The 24636-nt window shown below is 38.1% G+C and overlaps 1 protein-coding gene across 1 annotated transcript; it reads left to right on the forward strand.

The window, feature by feature from the left end:
- Positions 1–1211: 1211 nt before the first annotated feature.
- TARS1 (threonyl-tRNA synthetase 1) lies at positions 1212–24431 on the forward strand. The gene is made up of 19 exons (XM_059060829.2): positions 1212–1647; positions 5243–5323; positions 7612–7802; positions 10944–11067; positions 12626–12747; positions 13246–13363; positions 13765–13829; positions 13914–13992; positions 15063–15209; positions 16358–16456; positions 17479–17645; positions 18630–18792; positions 18902–19039; positions 19399–19476; positions 19834–19934; positions 20031–20135; positions 21680–21752; positions 23335–23449; positions 23891–24431. Exons 1-19 carry the CDS (start codon positions 1630–1632, stop codon positions 24037–24039), a joined length of 2133 nt encoding a protein of 710 aa, XP_058916812.1. The 5' UTR covers positions 1212–1629; the 3' UTR covers positions 24040–24431.
- The last annotated feature ends 205 nt before the right edge of the window (positions 24432–24636 follow it).

Consider the following 24636-nt stretch of genomic DNA (forward strand, 5'->3'; position numbering starts at 1 on the left):
GATTGTCTCAACACTTATTAATTCCCTCAACATGTATTGAACATCAACTGTGTGCCAGGCTTATATCTGCTAGATGCTGGCAAAAATACACAAGTTGTGCTTTCGTGAAGTTTTCAATCTGAGGCAATAAAATAATTTTTAATTGTAAAACTGAACTGATAGGTGCTATAAAGAGAGCGCCAGGAAGCTACCAGAATATATAACAGGGAGACTTGTCCCATCTGGTAAGCGTAGTCAAGAATGGTTCCCCTAAAGAAAGGATTATTGAGATCTAACTAAGTATGTGCTAAATATGCAAAAAAGGACGTGGGGCAGGCAGACGTGAGGATGGGGAGAATAATCTCAGCAGGTACAAAAAAATCTGTGGGAGAAGACCTGAGAAATAAGGTCACTAAGGTTCAGTTCAGTGTACGGTGGGGAAGTGGGAAAGCAGGGCAGATGCCCTCAAAGCCATGACTATTTTTATACTGAAAACAACTTAAAAGAATTTTAAGCTGGAGGTTGCCATGATCATATTTGTATTTAAAAATACTATTCTGGTGCCATGTGAAAAATGAACGCAAAGTCAGGTTAGGAGGCTACTGATTATTGAGCTTCATGGAAGGATGAACCTGGAGGTGGCAGGTTGTCGAGGGCTGATGTTGAGAAAGTAAAATCCACAAAACTTGGTGATGGAGTATGTAAATTATAAACGAGCTCACTGCGCTTGATTTCAAATCAGCAACTGTTTTAAATTGGCTGGTAAAACAAATGAAAATAAAGCCATTCGATTACAAACACTGAGACCTCTGAGTAAGAGAATCCCTGGGGTCGGCGTGGTTATTTTCTTAAGAAAAAGTTTCGCTGCATTCCCATGGGCTCTGTGGAAATGCTCCCCGATAGACTGGCGGTGGCGTGTACAAAGGAATGTTCGAGGAAGGGCGCTCGCCCCTGGATCACCAAGGCTTGGGTCTTGGGAACCCTGGACTGCAATAAGCAGGGCTCGGTCGATTCACCGCCACAGACTTCGGGGCCCTGAGTAGTCCCCAGAACTCAGCAGTCACACCAGGTCGGGTGGCGCCGAAGCAGCAGGGGACTTCAGCCTCTACTCGTGTGTTCATCCCACTGCCAGGGATGGTATTCAGGTTGCCGGAGACTTGCCGGAAGCTCAAGACTTAGCTCCTCTTCTTCGCTACGGTGGCCGAAAAGGTCCTGGAATAATAAGCTAAGTCAGACCGAAGAAGGCGCACGCGCATTGCGGACTTCTGGACTCTGGGGAAGGCCCAATACCGGGCGGGCAAAGAGTGCAGGCTTAGCGTCTGTAGTTTCCTCTCCCGCCCCGCCGCACCCTGATTTCCTAGAAGGGTTGTCGCCCAACAAGCTTGGTTTAGAGAAAGGAGGACCCGCCATTCCTTGTTGTCGATTAGCTGCCAGTCATCCATCAGGCTAGGAGGCGGAGTTTGGTCTCTTTCCTGTTGCATCAGCAGGTCCCTCCCGGACCACGTGGCGCAAGCGCAGTGTTCCTGGGCGTTCCAACCCACCTCTGCCTGGCGACCCTTGTCTCTTCCTCCTGACCGAAGTTTTGGGGTTTAGTTTTCTCTTAGTGGTTTGCCAGTGTCCGAGGAGAAGGCCAGTAGCCCTTCAGGGAAAATGGGAGACGAGAAGTCGGTGAGTGGATTGAGTGGAGCCTGGAGGCCGGGCTGGGGCTCTCCTGGTACCCATGTTGCCCAACCGGGGGAGGGAGGGGGTGGAGGAACCCGAGGGGGCCGATGGAGCTCCCGGACAAGTCAGGGCCCCCTTTGGAGAGGAATATCAAATTGATAAAGCAGGGCGGGGCTTAAGATCGTCTCTGGGTCCATCGTCTTTGAGACCTTGAGTGAGTGTCTTGCTCAGAGCCACACAACTAATTAGAAGCCGAGGCAGAATAATAATCTAGGGCTTCGGACTCCTAGACTAGGGTCTGTGGCTCACTTTAGTCGGGAAGAATGTTTCAGAACCTCATTTACTTTTAAAACCACGTACGGGTAAAAAGCCCCAGTTTAAGGAAGGGAAAACCAAGTCATCGAGATCTGCCCAAGTTTTGGGTGGTTTATAATAAATGGTGGAGACCGGATGACCCCAGCTGACAAACTCTAGAAAAGTTACACATTTCCCTGCGTGGTGGTGGAGGCATGCCTTATCCCATTCATAAGTTCATTTCACCTCTGGACTTTCCCTTTGGTGTCATAATTTGCATAGGAACATCTTCCCAATCCTCTTCTGTGTACCAACTTTTGGGTTGAAATTTTACGTTGCTTTTATGTAGACATATAATATGTAAACTCGCCCATTTTTGTTTTGTTTTCATTGGAAGTAAAGAACAGTTGGCCATCATGATTTCACTTGTTATAGGAAAGGTGAAATGGGCCTCATTTCACCTGGCTCTACTGTTTACTAGCGATGTACAAATGGGAAATTACTTCTTTGAGCCGTTGTTCTCATTTGTAAAATGGAGAGGTATTTAGAAGACAAAAATCCTTGATGTTAATTCTCTTCTTCTTTACCGTTATTCCTGTTCATTTAGCAAATATCCATATGACCAAAACCAAAAACATTTAATCAGAGAAATAGAATTATTTCCCTCTCTTTCTGTTTTCAAGCTATACAGACTTGCAATTAATTTTTCCCTCTTTTTAAAAAAATAAATAAATTTATTTTATTTATTTATTTTTGGCTGCACTGGTCTTCGTTGCTGTGCGCAGTCTTTCTCTAATAGTGGCGAGCCAGGGCTACTCTTCGTTGTGGTGCACGGGCTTCTCATTGCGGTGGCTTCTCTTGTTGCGGAGCACTGGCTCTAGGCGCGCAGGCTTCAGTAGTTGTGGCACGTGGGCTTAGTAGTTGTGGCTCACGGGCTCTCTAGAGCACAGGTTCAGCAGTTGTGGCGCACGGGCTTTGCTGCTCCACAGCATGTGGGATCTTTCCGTACCAGGGCTTGAACCTGTGTCCCCTGCATTGGCAGGTGGATTGTTAACCACTGTGCCACCAGGGAAGTCCCTTTTTACCCTTCTTTTCACCTGATATATTTGACTAGTTACATTAATCATACAGTATGGTGAAGGCATGCAGGTAATCTTATAATCATGTTGGTTAGTACTTTATTAGAATGGACTTAAGGTGTGTTCATTGTTCATCTATTGACTATAAATGAAAGTTAGAAGTTCATTAAATCGTGAATTCCTGAGGGGGGAAGTGTTAGCTCAACATGAAATCTGGAGTCATATTTTTAAAATTTGTTTTGTTTTTTAAATTATACAAGTCATACGTTTTATGAAATTGAAAAGAACAATCAGAATGTCCACAAGGGATAAATGGATAAATAATGGAATGTTATTTGGCAATAGAAAGCAGTGAAATACTGATACATGTAACATGGATGATCTTGAAATCATTATACTAACTGAAAGAAACCAGTCACAAAAAACCAGTATTGAATGATTCCGCTTATATGAAATGCCCAGAGTAGGCAAAGCTGTAGAGGCAGAAAGATAAGTGGTTGCCAAGTGCTGGGGAGAGGGGAGAACAGGGAGTGACTGTTAATGGATACATGGTTTCCTTTTGGGGTGATGTGATCCTGGTGGTAGTTGGGCAACTGTCAATGCACTAAAAACCATTGAATTATATGCTTTATGTGGGTGAATTTTATGGTACAGAAATATATTTTAATAAAACTTTTTTAAAAAATTCAAAAATCAAAAAAATATATGAAACAAAAGTCCCCCCATCACATCCCCAGTCCTACCCTCAAAACTCCTTCACTGCTGATGATAACATCCCCCCTTAGAGCTGACCACTGTCAACATCTGGGTGGGTATCTTTTTTTCCTGCCACTTGTAGATTTTCTGAACCTAGAAAAATCATCTAACTTTTAAAAATTTAATCTTATCTATAAAATGGGGATAATAATAATCATCTCACAGTGTTTCTATGAGAATCAGATATGATTGTGGAGGAACTTTGTAAACTGTAAAACTTTATGTAGTGAAATTTGCATTAGGATCTTTCTATCTGAGCAGTTACAAAGAAGTAAGTAATTTACTTCTGAGAAGATAACTCTTTGGAGTATCCCATAACGTGGTTCCGTTTTTCTTGACCTCAGCACGCTTGACATCATGGACTGGATAATTCTTTGCTGTGGGAATCTGTCCTGTGTATTGTTGGATGGGTAGCAACCTCCCTGGCCTCTACCCACTCTCTGCCAGTTGTACATACCACATCACACTGCCCTTCCCACCTTCCCCCCGCTCCCCATCCCCGGTTGTGACAACTGAAAACGTTTCCAGACATTGCCAGGTGTCTGCTGGGGGAAAAATTGCTTCTGGTTGAGAACCACGGGTAAGACCAGTTCTTGCCATTGGTTGCCTTTTTGCACAGGACTTACTGTAAAACTTCCTATGACTTCCTGGAATTGAATTGAATTGAATTCTAATTGAAGTCCACATCTTTATGGTAACTTTTAGTGCTTGCTTCTGTCTAAGCCCTCGTCTGTCTTAACTGACAGTGTTTCCTAAAAGGTTTAGTAATTTTCTCTCTCTCTCTCTCTAACATTTCCAACAATAACTTTCTGTGTACACCTAGAACGAAATTTCCTCTATTCTCAAAATCCAGCGTGTTGAAATCTTCTCCATCCTTTAAAGTCCTAACAGTTACTGGTGTCTTAGCTTATCTGACATCTGATCAGAGTACTACAGCTGTGTTCTTTTCTCCTCCAGGAGTTTCTCACATATATATGCCTTAGCTTCCCCAAAGAGATTAAGTTTGCACATGGTAGGGATTTGGTCTTATGTTTGCTTCTTCTACAGGGTTTAAAAAAAAATACTGTGAGCACAGAGGCTCTGGGTAGTACTTGTGGAATGGATGGATATATATTGCATTAGATTTTTTTTCCTGAAAATACTGCTGAATAAATTGCATGCTTCTTGTAGCTATATATTTAGTATATATCCATTTAAACCTGAAGTGAGGGTCATGTGAACAGGTAAAATGAATGAAATTTGAGGACTTGAATATTATCAAGTAACTCTTCTTTTTTAGGGCTTGTCTTTATTGTAAGTTGTTAACTTGTCTTTGACAGTGGTGAAATTTTCTAGTCTTTCAAAATCAGATTTCCACTTAAAAAAAAAAATAGATGCTAAAATAACATCCTCAAAACTTTTCTGGAGGCAGCATGGATGGGTGTCAAATGAGATTAAAATGTAAAACCTTCATGTCTTTTTTGCTTATTTAGGTAGGTGCCAGTGAGGAGAAACGAAAGGAAGGAGGCAAGAAGAAGAACAAAGAAGGCTCTGGGGATGGAGGTCGAGCAGAGGTAAATGTTTTCAGGGCTCTGTCATCAAAGATTGACAGAGTCAGGGAGCTGTCTCAGACTCATCCTATTCGAGATTCTAATGGTTTTCGTGGGGTTTATAAGATGGCACTAGATGGAAAAATCAGGGAGAAGAATTAGGAAACTGTGAGAGGGGAAGAAAGACTTGCAGTTACTTGTTATTGAAAAAGGAAAACAACTGAAGTGTGATTGTAAAATAATCTGTGGGATTAGATATGAAAACAGCTGAAGTATGCTTGTAAGATCATCTGTGGGATTAGATATTAGAGAGAACAAAAAGTTGGTGAAAAGAGGACTGTGGTAATTAGTTGCCAGGTCGAATGCTAGCTGTCTGACCATTTCATTCAATAAGACGTTAAGAGACTTGGTGTTTGGGCTTTTACTGACTACAACAGAAACCAAAGAAAGCCTTGTTCCTTCACCCCGTTAGCACTGTTTCCACCTGGACCTGCCACTGGAGTTTGGTTTTAAGCCAGGAGAAATCTCCTTGATGCCTCTCAAGTGTAGAGAAAAGGCTTTCAGTTCACCAGGCTCACACTAAAAGGAACTGGCATTTCAAGAGTCATCCCAGAATTGACCTGGTTCCTGGGTCTTGCTTTAGGAGGCAGTTAAGCTTGTCTTCCTGCTTAGTTTTTGAAATTGAACTGCTGTGAACTGTGCTTGACTTTCTGCTTTTGTCATTGCAACTGTTTTATTAGAGACTCTTTAGAAAACGACCAGAATGCAAGACAAAGGAATAGGCTTTAAGTAAGTCAGAAAGAGAAAAACAAATACCGTTTGCTAACACATATATATGGAATCTAAGAAAAAAAAAAAGGTCATGAAGAACCTAGGGGTAAGACGGGAATGGAGACGCAGACCTACTAGAGAATGGACTTGAGGACACGGGGAGGGGGAAGGGTAAGCTGTGACAAAGTGAGAGAGTGGCATGGACATATACACACTACCAAATGTAGAATAGATAGCTAGTGGGAAGCAATCGCATAGCATAGGGAGATCAGCTTGGTGCTTTGTGACCACCTAGAGGAGTGGGATAGGGAGGGCGGGTGGGAGGGAGACGCAAGAGGGAAGAGATATAGGAACATGTGTATATGTATAACTGATTCACTTTGTTATAAAGCAGAAATTAACACACCATTGTAAAGCAGTTATACTCCAATAAAGATGTTAAAAAAAAAAAGTATGCTATAGCACAGTAAACTGACTTTAAAGAGCTGCTTTTATAAATGTTGCATTGCTAAGTTTATAGTGCCTCCACTTAATTTAGGGTAAGTTTGTAGATGATCAAGAATCACTAAGTGTTGCCGAGAGCCCTGCATAACCACTTCTGTTGTGTTTTGTCTATTATATCCCACTGTAATTGTGGGAAATTGTTGATTGTGAATTTCAGAATTTGCAAGTAAGTAAGAAAATGCGTATGTTCCCTAATTTCTTTTTTGTACTTTCAATACAAGTAGTACATGCTGTTCTGTTACAGCTTGAGATTTAGCCTGGAAATAGGAAACAAAAGGTATAATTAGAGGACTTTTTTGAATAGAGAACCGTGCATGTGACATGTGGTTGATTATATATGTTTTAAATGATCTGTCTGGAAAAAAAGTGTACAGTGAGATGTCCAAGACCTTTCCTCCTCCTCCATGCTCCCATCATTTGTGTACTTGTCTTGTTCCCCTTCTAAGGGCAATGGGCAGGTCTTACTCTTCTCTTGCATCCGCAGAGCCAGGCACAGAGAATATCTGCTCCATGAATGTTGAATAAATTAAGTTTGACACTAAGTTCTTCTGATCAGAAAGTGCCAAATGGATGTGGAGATAAACTGCAGTAAGATACAGAGGGTCATGTGGGTGGGTAGGACTGTAGTGATGTCTGAGTATGTGGGACGAGGTGCTGTGCTTTGGCCTGAGGGATTCAGAGCAGGGTTGTAGAATGATAGGCTTTGAGCTTTTAGTTAATTTACTGATGCTTGTTCATTGAGGATTATGGACCCCTGTGACAATTTAATGAAAAGCCCCCAAAGAGCACCTAAATGACTAAAGAAAGGGAAGGACTGTGGTTGGAGGGAATTATAAGGATATTAAGCCTCTTCCATTTAAAAAATTGAAGGCCAAGAAAAAATATGATTAAAATGAGAAGGAAATTTTGTAAAAGGGAAAAACAATAAAAGCACTTCTTCATATAAGGTAAACTTTGGTTTTATTATTTCTTCCACTTTTCTAAAAAGGAAAGCAAGTGTGTACTGATTATTTATTTCTTCATTTGTTGTCTTGCAGTTGAATCCTTGGCCTGAATATATTAACATACGTCTTGAGATGTATAATAAACTAAAAGCAGAACACGATTCCATTCTGGCAGAAAAAGCAGAAAAAGATAACAAGCCAATTAAAGTCACCCTGCCTGATGGTAAACAGTTGGATGCAGAATCCTGGAAAACTACACCATATCAAATTGCTTGTGGAATTAGGTATAAGCTATACCTGTCTTGACCTTCTGTTGTTTGTAACTAAACTTTTTTTTTTTTAATCTTGCCAAGTTTTATCCTCATAATATTTTTTATGTTCCTGTTCAATGTTTTTATTGTTTAATTTACCTTATTTGGGATTTTTTTTAAATCCAAATAATGTAGACCTTTATAGTCAAGATTCAAAGTTAACATCTGAAAGAGTCAACTTTGGTCTTATTTTACAAAAGATTTTATATAATTCTTCTACTTTGATCATAAAATGTCACATGACCAAGTAGAGAGTACTTCACCTATTTTGACTAAAAAGTCTTAAAGTTAAAAATAAAGGTAGCTCATCTCAAAATGGGAAAGTTAAGAAACTAATATGTGAAATATATTATGAAACTATATATAAAATATATGAAACTAACACATGAAAAAATGTACTATTTTTATCAAGCTAATGTTAAAACTTTGTCAGACTGGGGAGAAGTTACTTCAGGTAACTGAGAATTAGATGCATACTTTGTAATAGAGTAAATGCTTTCCTAATCTTATATGATTGGGGTGAATAGTTGGTAAGTTTATCAAACAAAAGATAAAGTTGGGAAGGCTTAAAATGATACATGTATCTTCTACCAAGTGTTGGCAAACTGGTCATAGCCTGTTTTTGTACAGCTCAAGAGCTGAGAATCGTTCTTATGTTTTTAAATGGTTTGAAAAAAAATAAGACAACTAAGAATATGCAACAGAAACCACGTATGGCCTGCAGCCTAAAATATTTATATGGCTCTTTACAGAAAAAGTTTGCCAACCGCCATTTAAACATTTTAACTTAAAACATGTATATATTCATTTATTCACTAATATGTATATAAGGCCAAAGATTGGGGGCTGGAGTGCTAATTAAACTTTTACATTATCTTAACACACTTGAGAAGCCATCTGAGTGCAGAATCCTTCTAGATTTTTATGTAGTTGTTTCATCCACACCTGACTTGACAATATTCTTTTAGTGACTTCCCTTTATCAAGCCTTCCTAAATAAACATTCGGCTTGGTTTGAATGTAATTCAAACCAAGAAACTGTAATTCCCTCGTTGTATTACTGATATATTTCTATTTATTTATAATAATTACCTATTGAGCTGAAACAAATGAAATCATATATGAATTGTCAAAAATGGTTGATTATCATCAATTTCATGTTGTTGAACCTAAGACATAAAATAACAAGTGCGTAAACAAATTTGGGAACCATCACAGCTGATTCTTGGTAAGCCTACTATGCAACTGGTGGCAGTAGGAGCAGTTAGGCCCACGAGCTGTGTATTGGTATATGCCCTGGCCTTCTTACAGAAGGAATGGAATGTTGCTGTTAACTTGACAAGTACTTCTGCCTGACATACTTCTGCCTTACTCCAAAGGAAATAAGTAAGAAAGTTGTAATGTTAAGCAAGTTTCCATGTAAGATCATAAGTAACTAGATAGACCTTTAAATATCAGTTCAGCCTTTCACTTGAGAGATAATTTTGCAGGTGAGGTTAAAAGATTCCTCCTTTGTTGCACAATGAGATTGTAGCTGTGTCAGTACTAAAATCCAGCCTCCTGTTAGTGCAAGAACTTTTTCTCTACATGCTACAGTATTGTTCTTCAGATTATGTTGTAATTTATCCAGTGGCCAATTGGAAAACTAATTTTCTCTTTTTTTGAATTAAAACTTTTCTTGCAGTGTAAGCGTCATAACATATTAGTTTGAAAATATTTGAGGCAGGAAACTGCTAGACTATTAAGACTGTCATTTCTCTAGCTGCACATGCACATCTATAATCTGACTAACTTTACTCAATTCTGCTTGAGCCATGCAGCTTCCTGAACCTCTCCTAACTTATATCTCTGCTTGCATCCATGCCCATTCTCAACATTTGAAGTGCCATCTCCTCTCCTTTTCTTCCTGTCCAAATCTTTTGATGCTTCATCCCCTCATTCCTTTATTTTTTAAAGTCTGTCCAGACTACTCTGAACTGTGCTGCTTTCCCCTCCTCAGAACTCCTGCGACTTCTACACTTGGTGGGTCTAACATCTCATCACTTGAGGAGAGAGTTGTCTTTTGTACTGTGTACTGTACATTTAGATGACATTTTTATCCATATTATAAAATGTTTCATTAAATAGTACTTCACTTCACCTGTATATTTTTTATAACTAATATCATCTTAGGCATTTGCAGAATTATGAGATTAGCATTGCTTCTCAGAGGAAAGATCTGTTATAGATTTCAAGCAGGATAAAAGCAGAGAGGTTATTTAGAAGCACCTCCACCCCCCTTTTTTTCCTTTGGAATCTAAATAGCTTGGCTTTATGGAAAACTAATTTTGGAGTAATTTAAAGTTAAACTACTGGAAATGGTTATTGTTTATCACATTTGCCATGTCTGCTTAAACAAGAAGCATTAAATGAGGTCAAATCAAATAATAGTGTTCTGAATTTTCAGCATCTTCTAGTTATATTCTTAGGGACTTTTTTGAATTTTGTCACTTTTTCATTTTATTTCAGAAAGGTAAATGTACATTTATATATAATATACAGGCATACCTCAGAGATATTGTGGGCTCAGTTCCAGACCACCACAATAAAGCGAGTATCACAGTAAAACAAGTCACACGAATTTTTTGGTTTCACAGTGTATATAAAAGTTGTTTACACTGTATTGCAGTCTGTTAAGTGTGCAGTTGTTTGTCTATAAAAAAGTATATGTCGTAATTTAAAAATACTTTATTGCTAAAAAATGCTAACTATCATCTGAGCCTTTGGTGAGTCATAGTACTAACATCAAAGATCACTGATCACAGATCGCCGTAACAAATACATATAACAATGAAAAAGTTGGAAATATTGTGAGAATTAACAAAATGTGACACAGAGGCACAAAGTGAGCAAATGCTTTTGGAAAAATGGTGCCAATAGGCTTGCTTGATGCAGGATTGTCCCCCCCCGCAAAAAAAAAACAAAATGCAGTATCTTCAGAGTGCAATCAAAGGAGAGATATGCCTGTATATAATGTTTATTTTCCTGTACTTGTTCTCAAATTAACTGTTGTGCTGCAGAAAATTCTTTTTTAGAGTCTTGTGTTTTTATACATGTGTGTATGTTTTTTAAAAAGTCAAGGCCTGGCTGACAACACTGTTATTGCTAAAGTGAATAAAGTCGTCTGGGACCTAGACCGTCCTCTGGAGGAAGATTGTACCTTGGAGCTTCTCAAGTTTGAGGATGAGGAAGCTCAAGCAGTAAGTTTTTATTCAGATTCACATTTGCAGACTTTTCCAGCTTATTACTAAAGCCAGCGGGTGGCTAAAGTTGATTGATGTCTCATTGTCATATTTGAAATCTTCATTTTGTCTTTCATGTAGGAAACATAGTAAAAGTGCTTGTCTTATAAAATTAAGAAGTGCACTTATTCAAGTTTATTTTTACTCTAGATGCTTCAGTGGGGAAAAGTGCTGGGAATTTTATTAAAAATTGATTAAGCAAGTAAAAATTGTTTTCTACATTATTAGTCAACACTTAATCAAGATGCATATATTTAACAAATTCGAGCATGATTTAAAGTTCTCTTCCTATGGGGCAATTGATGTCTGTATTTTTCTTACCTTAAAATGCAGATCCGCTGAAAGCACTGTAAAAATGAATCTGCATTTGATGGCAAAGTTTTCTCCTTATTTCCCCATGATGGAATACCATATAAGAAGAAGTAAAATAACGTTGTTTTAGTGACAATGGTTTACTTATGTATATGAATCAGTGGTTTTCAAATGTATTCTGGAGTCCTTAAGTTTTTAATGAGAATTTAATTTTACTTATTGTTTATTATTTATTTATTTATTGAAGTATAGTTGACTCACATTATTAGTTTCAGGTGTACAGTTTTTATGAGAATTTTAAAAATCTTTATTTTGGTACCTTACTAATTAATCTTAAAAACATTACTTTGGGTATATTCTGTCTCATCTGAATGACCACCTTAAAACCAAGTACTGCCTTTTGATTTCAAGGCCCGTATGTTGGTCCTTGGTTTTATAGGTCCTTGGTAGTGTAGGGTCAAGTTGTACCATCTTAGTTTTGTTTGGGGCCAATAAGAGAAAAGCAGATACAATTCTTAAGTGATGTTCCGCAGCCAAGTAAAGGCCAGAACATAGTCTTTACTAATTTTGGAGAAATTTAAAGATAAACTACTGGCAATTGTTATTGTTTATCACAGTTGCCATGTCTGCTTAAACAAGAAGCATTAAATGAGGTCAAATAATAGTGTTCTGAATTTTCAGCATCTTCTAGATATATTCTTAGGGACTTTTTTGAATTTTGTCACTTTTTCATTTTATTTCAGAAAGATAAATGTACATCTATATATAATATACAGGCATACCTCAGAGATATTGCGCGCTCAGTTCCAGACCACCAACTCAGATATTTTGAGTCAGTTCCAGGGATTGACTCAAAAGACCCTGGGGCCATGGCAGTTAATAAGATAGTCACATTGTGAGTGCCTGTTATTTTCAGGAAACAAAATCCATCCCATTTAATTAATGATGCTGAATTTGTATTTTAATTAGTTTAAAAACAACTAAACCGATAATTTCTAAGGTACAAATACAATTTAGTAATTAGAATCATTTTAAATTATTTTGGCTCTGAATAGAATCACACTGCAATCTATAGATTTGTAAATTTAGATTTTCATGTCTTAGGTTTATTTATAATAAACTTTATATATCTTTTCAAACAAACAAATTAATTTACAGCTTGTATGCCCAGACTCAAACCATCCCATTTTTCTTTGATTTTCAGGTATATTGGCACTCGAGTGCTCACATAATGGGTGAAGCCATGGAAAGAGTCTATGGTGGGTGTTTGTGTTACGGTCCACCAATAGAAAATGGATTCTATTACGACATGTACCTTGAAGAAGGGTAAGTTATATAACTGGATAAAGAAAAATAAAATCTGAATTACTATGGGTCCATACATTATTTTTAAAGCATTCTCAATTAAGGAGGAATGATATAAAACCTATTGCTTCATAGTCACCAAGTACTCCCACTAACAAAACTTGAAGTGTTGTAGTAACTCACGAAGTACTAGAGAGCTCTCTTCTAGATCTATGGAGGTGGAACCCTAAGCTATGTCAGGAAATAAAATGAAGCTTGGACCTCTCCTGTTCTTTAAACCCGGTTATAAAGTTAGAGGAGTGTTCACTAGTCGGAATGGTCTTCATGATGACCAAGGTCAAAGCCACTGAAAATATGAAAATAGTTTATTAAAAATGTCTAGTTTAAAATTCTTAATAAATGATGCAGGGGTCTAATTTTTTATATTAAAACCCTTGAAGTATTCTAAAGAAATGTTCCCCCAAGCTGCGGTGTGAGTGGAATGGAATGGAAAGAGATTAATTATATTTTCTTCTTCAGGGGTGTGTCCAGCAATGATTTCTCTTCTTTGGAGGCTTTATGTAAGAAAATCATTAAAGAAAAACAAGCTTTTGAAAGATTAGAAGTTAAGAAGGAAACTTTACTGGAAATGTTTAAGGTGAATTGAACCGTAACATGGCCTCCACTTTTATTTCACTCATTAATGTTACATAAAGTACATTGGGCTCTACGCAATGCTCTGTGGTGACCTAAATGGGAAGGAAATCCGGAAAAGAGAGGATATACATATATGTACAGCTGATTCACTTTGCTGTATAGCAGAAACTAACACAACATAGTAAAGCAACTACTCCAATAAAAATTAATTTTAAAAAATAAACTACATTGGGGCTTAGTGTACTAAGTTCTTCAGAAAAACTTAACAATGTTTTTAAAACATGAAATACATATTTATATTTATACGGTGCTTAGATGTACTTTGAATTGTGTTTTAGCTATAGTATTTAGAAGTAAGAATTAAAGGATGGTGATTTTAAAAATAACTTTTCCTATTTTCAGTACAACAAGTTCAAATGCAGGATATTGAATGAAAAAGTGAATACTCCAACTACCACAGTCTATAGGTGAGAATATTAAGTGTCATTAAATACCTTTGGTGTATATGTCATTTTAAGCCTATGTTAAAATTCCTTTTAATTTATCTCTAGGTGTGGCCCCTTGATAGATCTCTGCCGGGGTCCTCATGTCAGACACACTGGCAAAATCAAGACTTTGAAAATACACAAAGTAAGCAATGTAACTTTGAAGGCCCTATAGAAACATATTTGTATACTAAAGATGTATGTTTAAACTTGCATTCGTTTCTCTTTTCAGCCATTTTTCTCTTGCATATTTAAGGGTGGATTTTTTTCTCGTGCTATCTTCTGACTGTGGGCACTACGTGTCACTAGCCTTTTTTTTAACTGAAATTCTCTCAAGCAGTGACTGAATGACTCACCACTCATCACCAGAGCACACGGGGATGGAGATTTGGAGGATTTACAAAATAACAGTCATGGGCCATCGTGGCTCTAAAAGCTTTGAGACTCACCGTAGGAGTGTGTGCTCTTGCCTTTTGTATGTCTAAGGTAGTAATTACCCAACTTGTTCTTTTTTAACCAAACTAATCCTGCCAGTCAAATTTTTTTTGGCTGGTTGGTTGGTTTTCCATTTTTGCTGAATCACCTTGTGGGAGATGTCCCTGCAGTCAGTCGTGTTCACGGAGTTGTGGTGTGAGTGGGTCTTGAGGGCTGGGCAATTTCAAGGGCATTAAGCATCCAACTTTGTGCTGTGGTATGAGTACAACCACCCTAGCGAGGCCTCAGCAACTGAGATACTTACTACATGTGTACTTTTTGTGCCATTTTTCTTGTCATAAGAACTAAATATGAATTTGACTCATATGAATTCATATGAATATGAATTTGACTCAGAGAGAAAACGTCTAACTCTTAAAATAAATGAGATATTAAAAAATTGGGGGACTTCCCTGGTGGCGCAGTGGTTAAGAATCTGCCTGCCAATGCAGGGGACACGGGTTTGAGCCCTGGTCCGGGAAGATCCCACATGCCGCAGAGCCACTAAGCCTGTGCGCCACAACTACTGAGCCTGTGCTCTACAGCCCTCATGCTCCGCAACAGGAGAAGCCACCGCAATGAGAAGCCCGTGCACTGCAAGGGAGAGTAGCCGCCGCTCGCCACAACTAGAGAAAGCCCGCGCACAGCAACGAAGACCCAATGCAGCCAAAATAAATAAATAAATAAATTTATTTTTCAAAAAAATTTGAATATTATCTCATGGTTATTCCTTCTTTTCAGAATTCCTCCACCTACTGGGAAGGCAAGGCAGATATGGAGACTCTGCAGAGAATTTATGGCATATCATTCCCAGATCCTAAAATGTTGAAAGAATGGGAGAAGTTCCAAGAGGAGGCTAAAAACCGAGATCATAGGAAAATTGGAAGGGTATGTTCAAAAAGAATAATGATGTGTGTAGACTGAGTTTTCTTTATTTTCATTTGAATTGAAATTGTATTATGTACCAGGAATTTACTTCTGCAGAGGTTCTGTAGCTTTCAGTAATTATTGTACTGTACTGTGAAAGCTGTAAATTACTTATTCATTGTCCACATCTTTCTAGAGTGTGTTCAGTACCGCACAGAAGTTCATTTTGACTACTCCTTTTATTGAGAACAAATTATGATGAGCTACATTTTTCTTTAAAAAAAGTATAGCAGCATTTCGTAGAGCTGGGAGATGCTTTAGAAATCCCCTGGTCTCACTGACTGACTTTAAAGATATAGAAACTTAAGTCCCAGGAAGATTCATCTGCTTGTTGCCCAAGATGACACAGCAAGTCATTGATGGATTCTCTGGTGTCCTTTTCTTTATTCATCTACCCCTGACTGTTTTCTAAGCTGGCAGTTAGGTTTGATAAAAATACTCCCTTCTAGAAGAGTGTTTACTCTGTGCTGGGCGTCAGGTCACGGCTGTTAGGTTGTGAAGTTTGAGCAGGAGGCAGCATCCACTGTCCTGTGCTGCTGACTGCCTGAAATAAGATCCAGCAAGAAGGAGGCCGGCAACAATTGGTGGGGTCCCTCCCTGAAGACTTGGGCATTTGGTGGGCAAGAAGGTAGGAGGGTGTGCCTCTTTCACCATGACCCAAAGTTAGCCAACTTCTTCTCCACCTTCTATTTCATTATCAGTGTCTTTTTTCTCAGTCTCCTTCCTGCTGTTCTTACTTTAAAAAAAGAAAAAGAAAGAAAGAAAAAGGAAAATAGGGAGGGAGGGAGGATCTTTGAGCTTTGAGGAGTTAAGACTCTGAGAGCCCCTGCTGTCCATAGTAGAAGAGAACTAAGACCCTTGCTCCATGTGACTCTTGGGTAAACTTGACTGGATTCAGGAATGTAACAGTCAGAGAATGTCAGAGAATGTACTTGTGCTAAGTGGTAAAGCACCTGCAACACCAGAAATGTCAACATGTTTTCCTTGATTTGGAAATGGCACCAATTAAAATATGAAGCATCATGACCATATTCTGAACTCAAGAACCCTGTAATTGATGTTGATATTATATACATATATAAACTTTGTTTTGCTTTTGTTTTACCCAGGACCAAGAACTATATTTCTTCCATGAACTCAGCCCTGGAAGTTGCTTTTTCCTGCCGAAGGGAGCATACATTTATAATACACTTATTGAATTCATCAGGGTAAACCATATTCATTACTTTCTTCTGTAGATTTAAGACATAAGTTGATTTTATTAAATACGATCTGCCAAAGGGAAAGGTAATCTTTTGTTTGAGAAGAAACATTTCAAATAATAAATGAAAATGGAAGTATTAGGTCTCACAAAATGTTTAAAAAATTCTTTCCTTCTAATACATGATCTTGTCCACATACATGGGTGTGTACGCATGAGACAAGCTGGTGAGCTTGAAGTGGGGCCCGTAACCCTTTACACAGGAGCTCTGTGGCTTTCTGACCATTCCTTTGTATTTTCCTAGAAAAAGCAAGTTAATCTTTACATTGCTTTTTTTCTTTGTAAACTATGAAGTGTTTCAAGCATACATTTATAGAGAATAATACCGCCAACATCTCTGTACTCACCACCTAATTTAACACATAACTGCACTGGACTATATTTGCTTCAGATTTTTTAATTGAGGTAAAGTAATACGTATATAGTAAGGAGGAAAAAAAACTCCCTTTTTGAGACCCCTTTCTGATCCATTGCCCTCCTTTCCTAGAAGAAACTACTGTTTAGAAGTTAGCATGGATGGATCCTTTTCGTCCATGTTATTTTTACATCTACCCCATAAATATGTACCCTAAATTATAGTGTTTGTTTGTGTGCTTCAAACATACATACATGAAGTCTCATTCTGTATCAGTCTGCACTGTGATTTTCATTTTAGATAGGTACAGATCCAGTTTGTTTCCAGTAGTTAAGTATTAGTCTGTCATATAACTACCACAGTGTTCATTGCTTTACTGGGGGACACTGATGTAATTTCCCGTTCTCCCATATTACCAGCTGTGCTGCAGTGGCCTCCTATGTGCATGTGCAGGAGGTTCCTCTTTGGTGTATACCTCCAGGTGGAGGTTCTAGATTATAAGATGTACATCTTGAACTTTACTAGATAGTATAAAATGGCTCTTGAAATTTTTACTTGCACCAGAAGTGTAAGCATCTATTCCTTACACAGGCATTGTATCTGTTTTCTAACAGAGTGAATATAGGAAACGAGGATTCCAGGAGGTGGTCACCCCAAACATCTACAACAGCCGACTCTGGATGACCTCGGGCCACTGGCAGCACTACAGCGAGAACATGTTCTCCTTTGAGGTGGAGAAGGAGCTGTTTGCTCTGAAACCCATGAACTGCCCGGGACACTGGTATTCTGCAATTTTGAGTTTCTAGCAAAGATTTTCTTGCAATCCGTCCTAGATTGCTTTCCCTCCTTTGAAGGTATTTTGTGAAAAGCAAATTATGTAATCAGAAGAGTATTTAAATGCATCATCCTTGTGGTGGTGTAACATCTTCTGTGCCCAGCTAGATCCTCAGATCTACAGATATTCAAGAATGGAACTGGGGTAGCGGCGGTGAACAGGCAGAATACAGAACAGGGGCGACTGAATGTGGGGCGCAGCAGATTTTTTTTTTTTTTTTTTTAAAGAAACATGTATCAAAATCTACTGCTGATGAATTGACCTCCTTGGAAAACCTTCCTTGCCTTGAGGCCGCTCACTTTCTATGCTTGAAAGTTGGGTGAAGAGCAGCGTGGCAGCAGACGAGGGAGAGCTGTGGCTGTAGGTAGAGAGTCATCGCTCCTAGCACTGATCCCAATAGCAAGACCTCGAGGGCAGAGGGGTGAGACAGAGGGGTCTCCACGAGGGGACTGGCTTGTAGATCAGGGAACCAAGGTCAAGTTCATTCTTAATTTTCCCAGATTCTTCAAAGTTTCTGAAGCACTTTCAGACTTAAGAGGGAACTGAAGCACTTTTGGGAGCAACAAGAAAGTACAGACTTTAGTTTCTGCTGATATAAATGATTTGTATATAGCTAAGATTTTCTTTAAAATATGAGCCTCAAAAGCAGTCCTCAAATTAATAGAGATTGAGCACAAGGCTATGATTCCAGACTTACGGGAATACATTTTTTATTTTCTCTTAGTTATAGATGGTTGTATTATAATTTACTTGCTACTTTATTCATGCAAGTGCTTACATTGTTGTATGAAGCCCAGACTTTGAAAAGTGTTGTTTGTGTGAACAACTAGAACCAGTAGCTTTTGGACAGCCTTCCTTATAGTATTAGAGAAGCAGTTTTATTCTTGTGAAAGTAAATATCAGTGGGTTTTACTTTGCTGTTTTCTTTAGCCTTATGTTTGATCATCGGCCAAGATCCTGGCGAGAGTTGCCTCTGCGAGTAGCTGATTTTGGGGTGCTTCATAGGAATGAGCTGTCGGGAGCACTCACAGGGCTCACTCGGGTACGAAGGTTCCAGCAGGATGACGCTCACATATTCTGTGCCGTAGAGCAGGTATGGAGACTCTGGGGTGAAACACTTGGAAAAGAAGTGTCACAAAACTTGAGGAAAATTAATTACCACTGTGTCCCTGTTTTTTTTGTTTTTGTTTTTGTTTTTAAAGATTGAGGATGAAATAAAAGGTTGTTTGGATTTTCTGCATACAGTATATAGCATATTGGGGTTTTCTTTTAAACTGAACCTGTCTACTCGCCCAGAAAAATTCCTTGGAGATATTGAAGTATGGAATCAAGCTGAGAAAGTAAGTGGTGATTTTCAGCACGCTTCAGTATTATTTGACTGAAATTGGCTTGTGCCATAATGTGAGAAAGCAAAGCCTCTTTAAATGGATAAAAGCAAAAGAAAATTGGAAATGGTTTCTAGGCTTGTATAAGCTAGTTTTTTTCCTCTGTGATTTTGTATTTTAGAAATGGTTGAATGTTCTTTCAGTCGTCAAGCTGTAACCTTTAAAGGGGTTTGTGTATGAGTATGTCTAGGTGGACAAAATGGTAAAACAAAGAATAGTGACGCATGAAAGTAGTTGTAGTATTTTTAGTCTCAAATTAGGCTGGAAGAAGTTGCATTTGAACAAAAGTTAAAATCATTTTGCTTTATCCTTAGCAACTTGAAAACAGTCTGAATGAGTTTGGTGGAAAGTGGGAATTAAATCCTGGAGATGGAGCTTTCTATGGTCCAAAGGTCAGTACCAAAGTCTCTTTGAGAGTAATATGTCTTTCATTTTTGGGTGAAGAAGAGATTACTTTAAAATAAGTTTTTAAAAAATTCAACCCTGGGCTTCCCTGGTGGCGCAGTGGTTGAGAATCCGCCTGCCGATGCAGGGGACACGGGTTCGTGCCCCGGTCTGGGAAGATCCCACATGCCGCGGAGCGGCTGGGCCCGTGAGCCATGGCCGCTGAGCCTGCGCGTCCGGAGCCTGTGCTCCGCAACGGGAGAGGCCACAACAGTGAGGCCCGCATACCACAAAAAAAAAAAAAAAAAAAAAAAAAAAAAAAAAAAAAAATTCAACCCTAATACAACCCAATCTTTGCTTTTTAGATTGACATACAGATTAAAGACGCCATTGGTCGGTACCACCAGTGTGCAACAATCCAGTTGGATTTTCAGTTGCCCATTAGATTTAATCTTACTTTTGTAAGGTGAGTTTCTAGTGTCTGCTCTGAATACTCTTCTTCAAGGACATATAAAGGAATATATATATATATAATAAAGCAAAACAAATCTTTTCTTTCTAGCCATGATGGTGATGATAAGAAAAGGCCAGTGATTGTCCATAGAGCCATCCTGGGGTCAGTGGAAAGAATGATTGCTATCCTCACTGAAAACTATGGGGGCAAATGGTAATTTTTGTCATTGTTTCCTTATGTTTTTGTCTGGACCGTGTAAATTGACTGTCAGAAATGTCTGCTGTCCAATTTAGTTATATGATGGAAAGGAAGAATGATTCTAGTTGGTCACTTCTGATTAATGATAAGTGTTCACTAAAGAGTAAGGAATCACAATCTAAACCCAAACTTTTTAGCTCTACGAATGTTTGTTATGAGTAATTATTTTAGCACTTGATTTGTTTGAATATTGTATAAATGCTTTCTGACTAGGAATTATTATTCAGTAAGAAGCTTATTGTTTTGATTGCTTTTCAAGTAACTCTGGGAATTTATAAAACTTTGATGTTTTTGTCTGAGTAAACAGGAGTAGGCTTTTAGCAATACTTTGTTCAGTGTTGCTGATCATAATAAACAAGTATTTTAGACTCTTTGGAAGCCAAGGGTTTTTTTTGATTGAAAGTACAGACTCCTAACCGATTAACATTTTTGTGTCCTATTTCTAGAAGCTTATGTTTCTGCTGGCAAGATGTAAGCACATGACTTGCATTTTATTTTCTAAGCAGCTTTATCTGGGCCCACATTTTGTAAAGGCAGTTGAAAACAGCACGTGCTTATAAAACAGCCATTTTGTAGAGCCTGACAGACTACACTGCAGTCATCTTGGTTTCATTTGTAATTTGGTTAGTTCAGACATGGGGTGGGGTGGCAGTGTCATACTTGTAAATGAAATAAGTTAATCTTCTTTTAGTTACAGGTCACGAAATCAGATCAAATGTGGGCAGTATTCGCTATGCGCAGTCTAGAGAATAGGGGGATCCTCAGATAACTGCTCTACGAAACCTGTAGTAGGTGGGGAAAAGCCCACAGTTTGGGTAGAATTTAGTGCCTACTCCAGCCTTTTCCCTAATGTAACAAAACAACTTGAACATGGAGGAGTGACCAAGAGAAACACTGGCCTATGTCTGCAGCATGGGGAGGGGTTGGACACCTGAAATACCTGAAAGGTAGAATTGAGGATGGGGTCACATTTTAATAAGTAGTGAAAACACACTCATTTTTACCAAGTACCATCACCAGTTATTATTGGTTCCAATTTGTTGAATCCTGCAAAATGGATCTTAAATAAGCTGAAGGTACAGTCTTTGTCCCTCAGTGAAGAAAAAGGAATAAAATAACACTTGAACAAAATAACTTTTTGAGTAAAATAACTTGAATCACTAAGTGTTCCTTCATCGATGTTAAGCCCTCTGGCAGCAGGCATATGGTGTTCTGTTACCTGATGTGTTGAGTTGTGGGGTGTAGTCCCTGCCCTCTGTTTGCTTTGCTATATTTGCTTAGCAAGACAAATCTTAGTTACAGATTTTCCTGATTTAGGGTTAGTTTTCTGCTCCTGAATCTCCCTTTAGTCCTTTTTGGATACTGAAAAAAAGCCAAGTTTTTTAAAGTGGCCCTTGCATGTTTCAGGAAATTGTACTGAAGAGTAAACTAAGAAATGTGCCATCCTTGTTGAGGAAAGTACCCAAATCCACATTAAATGTTCTTAATTTCTTCTAAAGGCCCTTCTGGCTGTCTCCTCGCCAGGTAATGGTAGTTCCAGTGGGACCAACATGTGATGAATATGCCCAAAAGGTAATCCTTAAGTATGACTTACTTTAAATTTAAGAGCTATCATTCATCTTTTCAATCTCATAAACTACGTGTATTCTTGGTAAATCAAGCTGCTTGTGATATAGAGAAATGTTTCTATTTTCAGTCTGTGGTAAGCCTCAGTATATCATATTACCTCTTTCATGCTTCCTTATGTGGTTCCATGGTTAGTAGACTTAATTTAGAGTGTTTTGTACATACTTGTATTTTTTAGTTTTTAGCATTAGTAAATAGCAAATGCCTCGGTATGACATGTAAATTCAAATGCATAGTGCAGTTCAAGCTGCTCTTTGACTCAGTAATTTTGCTTTCTTTCTAATGCACATTTCTTTAATTTGAAACTTTTTTTCAGGTTAATGGCATGACAGAGCAATGTTTGCCTTACCTACCAAAAAGCTACCTTACTAACAGATGTACAAATACAAATATCCATTCATACTTCATACCTTAAAGACTAGAGCAGTCTGTTGTGTTATAGCAACAATTTCATACTAAGGAATTTCAGATTATCAAAAGCTGTGTTATTACAAAAAGCATTGTTTCATAACTGGTAAAGTAATAAATTGCCTAGTTAAAACAGACGAAAATGTAAATATCAACAAGTAACATTGTAACATCAAAACCACCATGTTTTCAGGCCATCAGAATAAATTGCACTCGGGTCTCAACTGTCTTTAAGAAATAATTGATCGTTAAACCAGCTGATAGGCAAACCATTCAAGATATACTGTGTTCCTATTACTGCACATGGTAGTTTTAGTTAGAAATGATCAGAATCAGCTATGTTCCATGTTTAATGGATTTTACTTTATCGTATTTGCATTAAGAAAGCTCACACAGTAGGAAAAAAATCTGTATTAGTTAATCACTTTTCAACGGGAGATAGTACTGACTTTCTCCTTTCCATCTGGGGGTGGAGTAGCGTTTAGAATTATGTGGGGTGGATTTTGGTTATATTGAGTGGAGGGGAGGGTGAGCACTGCTATTGATACTTAATGACTAGAGACCACAGTTGTTAAACAGCCTAAAATTACCAGGCTTCCCCCCCAATTACAGAATAGCTCAACTCACATGTGCACAGGACTCATGTTAAAAATTAAAAAAAAAAAAAAAAAGACACTGGTGCTTTATTCTTTAAAATAGGTTACAGTTGAGAGTGTAGTCTTATCCTGGCATTCCAATAAACTAAGTAAGAAACCTTCTGAAATTTGCATACTTACAAAATCCCAGGAGGTTCAATGGTTAATGATCACTAAGGCACAACAACCTATTTAGTGAAATAAAAATGGTTCATTCGGATCTTTTTGTCATATTAGTGGTAATTGGTTGTCAGATGGATGGAAAATTTAAGCTAGTTTATTTAATTCAATTCACAATTTATCTCTGGAGCAGAGTATATAGTTTTGTAGTTCTAAGTCACAATAATATATGCTTCAGTATATCTGTTAACATTCCTTTTTAACGCTGGCATGATTATCCAAATTGTTTATTAAATGAAATCATTTAAGATCAAAATATAATTCTGATTTTAGATCTGAAGAATCCCCTATCTCTGTTTAAATAGGTATGGCAACAATTCCACGATGCTAAATTCATGGTGGACATTGATCTGGATCCGGGCTGTACATTAAACAAGAAGATCAGAAATGCACAGTTAGCACAGTATAACTTCATCCTAGGTAAGAAAGGAGACTCACCAAAGAAAACCTGCCACCCTTCAGGAAAACTTGAAATGCTGAGACTTAGGCTTAAGAGAACTGCGGTCATCAGTAGTTCTTTCCAGTCCTGATCTCAAAAACTGTATGTTTGCTCTGTTGATGTAACAAAGAAACACTTGGGTTTGAAAAAGAGTACTGGAAAGGTTTGTCTAAAAATCTCCCCTTCACCTCCTGTTTTTTCATATGGTGAATTTTTATTAAGTTGGCTGGATTAAGTGACTTGGTAAACATAGCAGTTCTAGTCGTTGCAAAATGGTAAGCTGGGGTTTTTTGTTTTGTTTTCTAATGACTAGATTTGGTCACCTGTACATTTTAATGAATCAGAAGCTACAGGGTGGGTTTCTGTTCCAATATTCAATAGGAGTCCTTTCACCTAACAAAACTTTGTGGGTTTTGGTTTAGTTGTTGGTGAGAAAGAGAAAACCAGCAGCACCGTCAATATCCGTACCAGAGATAACAAGGTGCACGGAGAACATACTATCTCTGAAACCATCGAGCGGCTCCAGCAGCTCAAGCAGTCCCGCAGCAAACAGGCAGAAGAAGAATTTTAAGGAAGAACTTTGCCCAGATTGGCTCAATGGAAAAGGATGAGCATGTTTCCATAACAGTAACTTTGCACAATTGAAAACATCAGCTTCTACTCACCTTGGAATAGTTTGGCAGAGTCTGCAGAGATGACTGCAGGATCAACCTTTTTTGACCTAGACAGATTTTAGAAAATATGTACTTGAAGGAGGTAGTTAAAAGTGACACAGTAAAGTGATTTTATTCATTAAATTTCTGAGCATTGGAATAGAAACATGAGGAATGCTCTGATGTAATGTGGAAGAATGTTTCTGTAAATTTAATGAAGCTAAAATAAAAATTTTTTCAAATTTGATTAATGGAAAAGAAAGATTAGAATTGGATTATGATATAGAAATAAAAACTTTTATTCACGTAAGTTTCAACTGCTCTGTCCCTCGTGTCCATACAGACCTACCTGGAACAAATTGCATGATTTGATATTTATCTTTCATCTTTTATAATACAAATGATGTAAGTTGGGTGGAGGGGTAAAATCTGTCGTGTACTGCTGTTCTCAAACTGAGGTATGAACCAGGTGCCTGCTTCTCAGTCACAGGGTGACATCGTGTAGGAATGTCACT

The sequence above is a fragment of the Kogia breviceps genome, chromosome 4 (genome assembly GCF_026419965.1).
Source record: "Kogia breviceps isolate mKogBre1 chromosome 4, mKogBre1 haplotype 1, whole genome shotgun sequence".
Taxonomy (NCBI): domain Eukaryota; kingdom Metazoa; phylum Chordata; class Mammalia; order Artiodactyla; family Physeteridae; genus Kogia; species Kogia breviceps.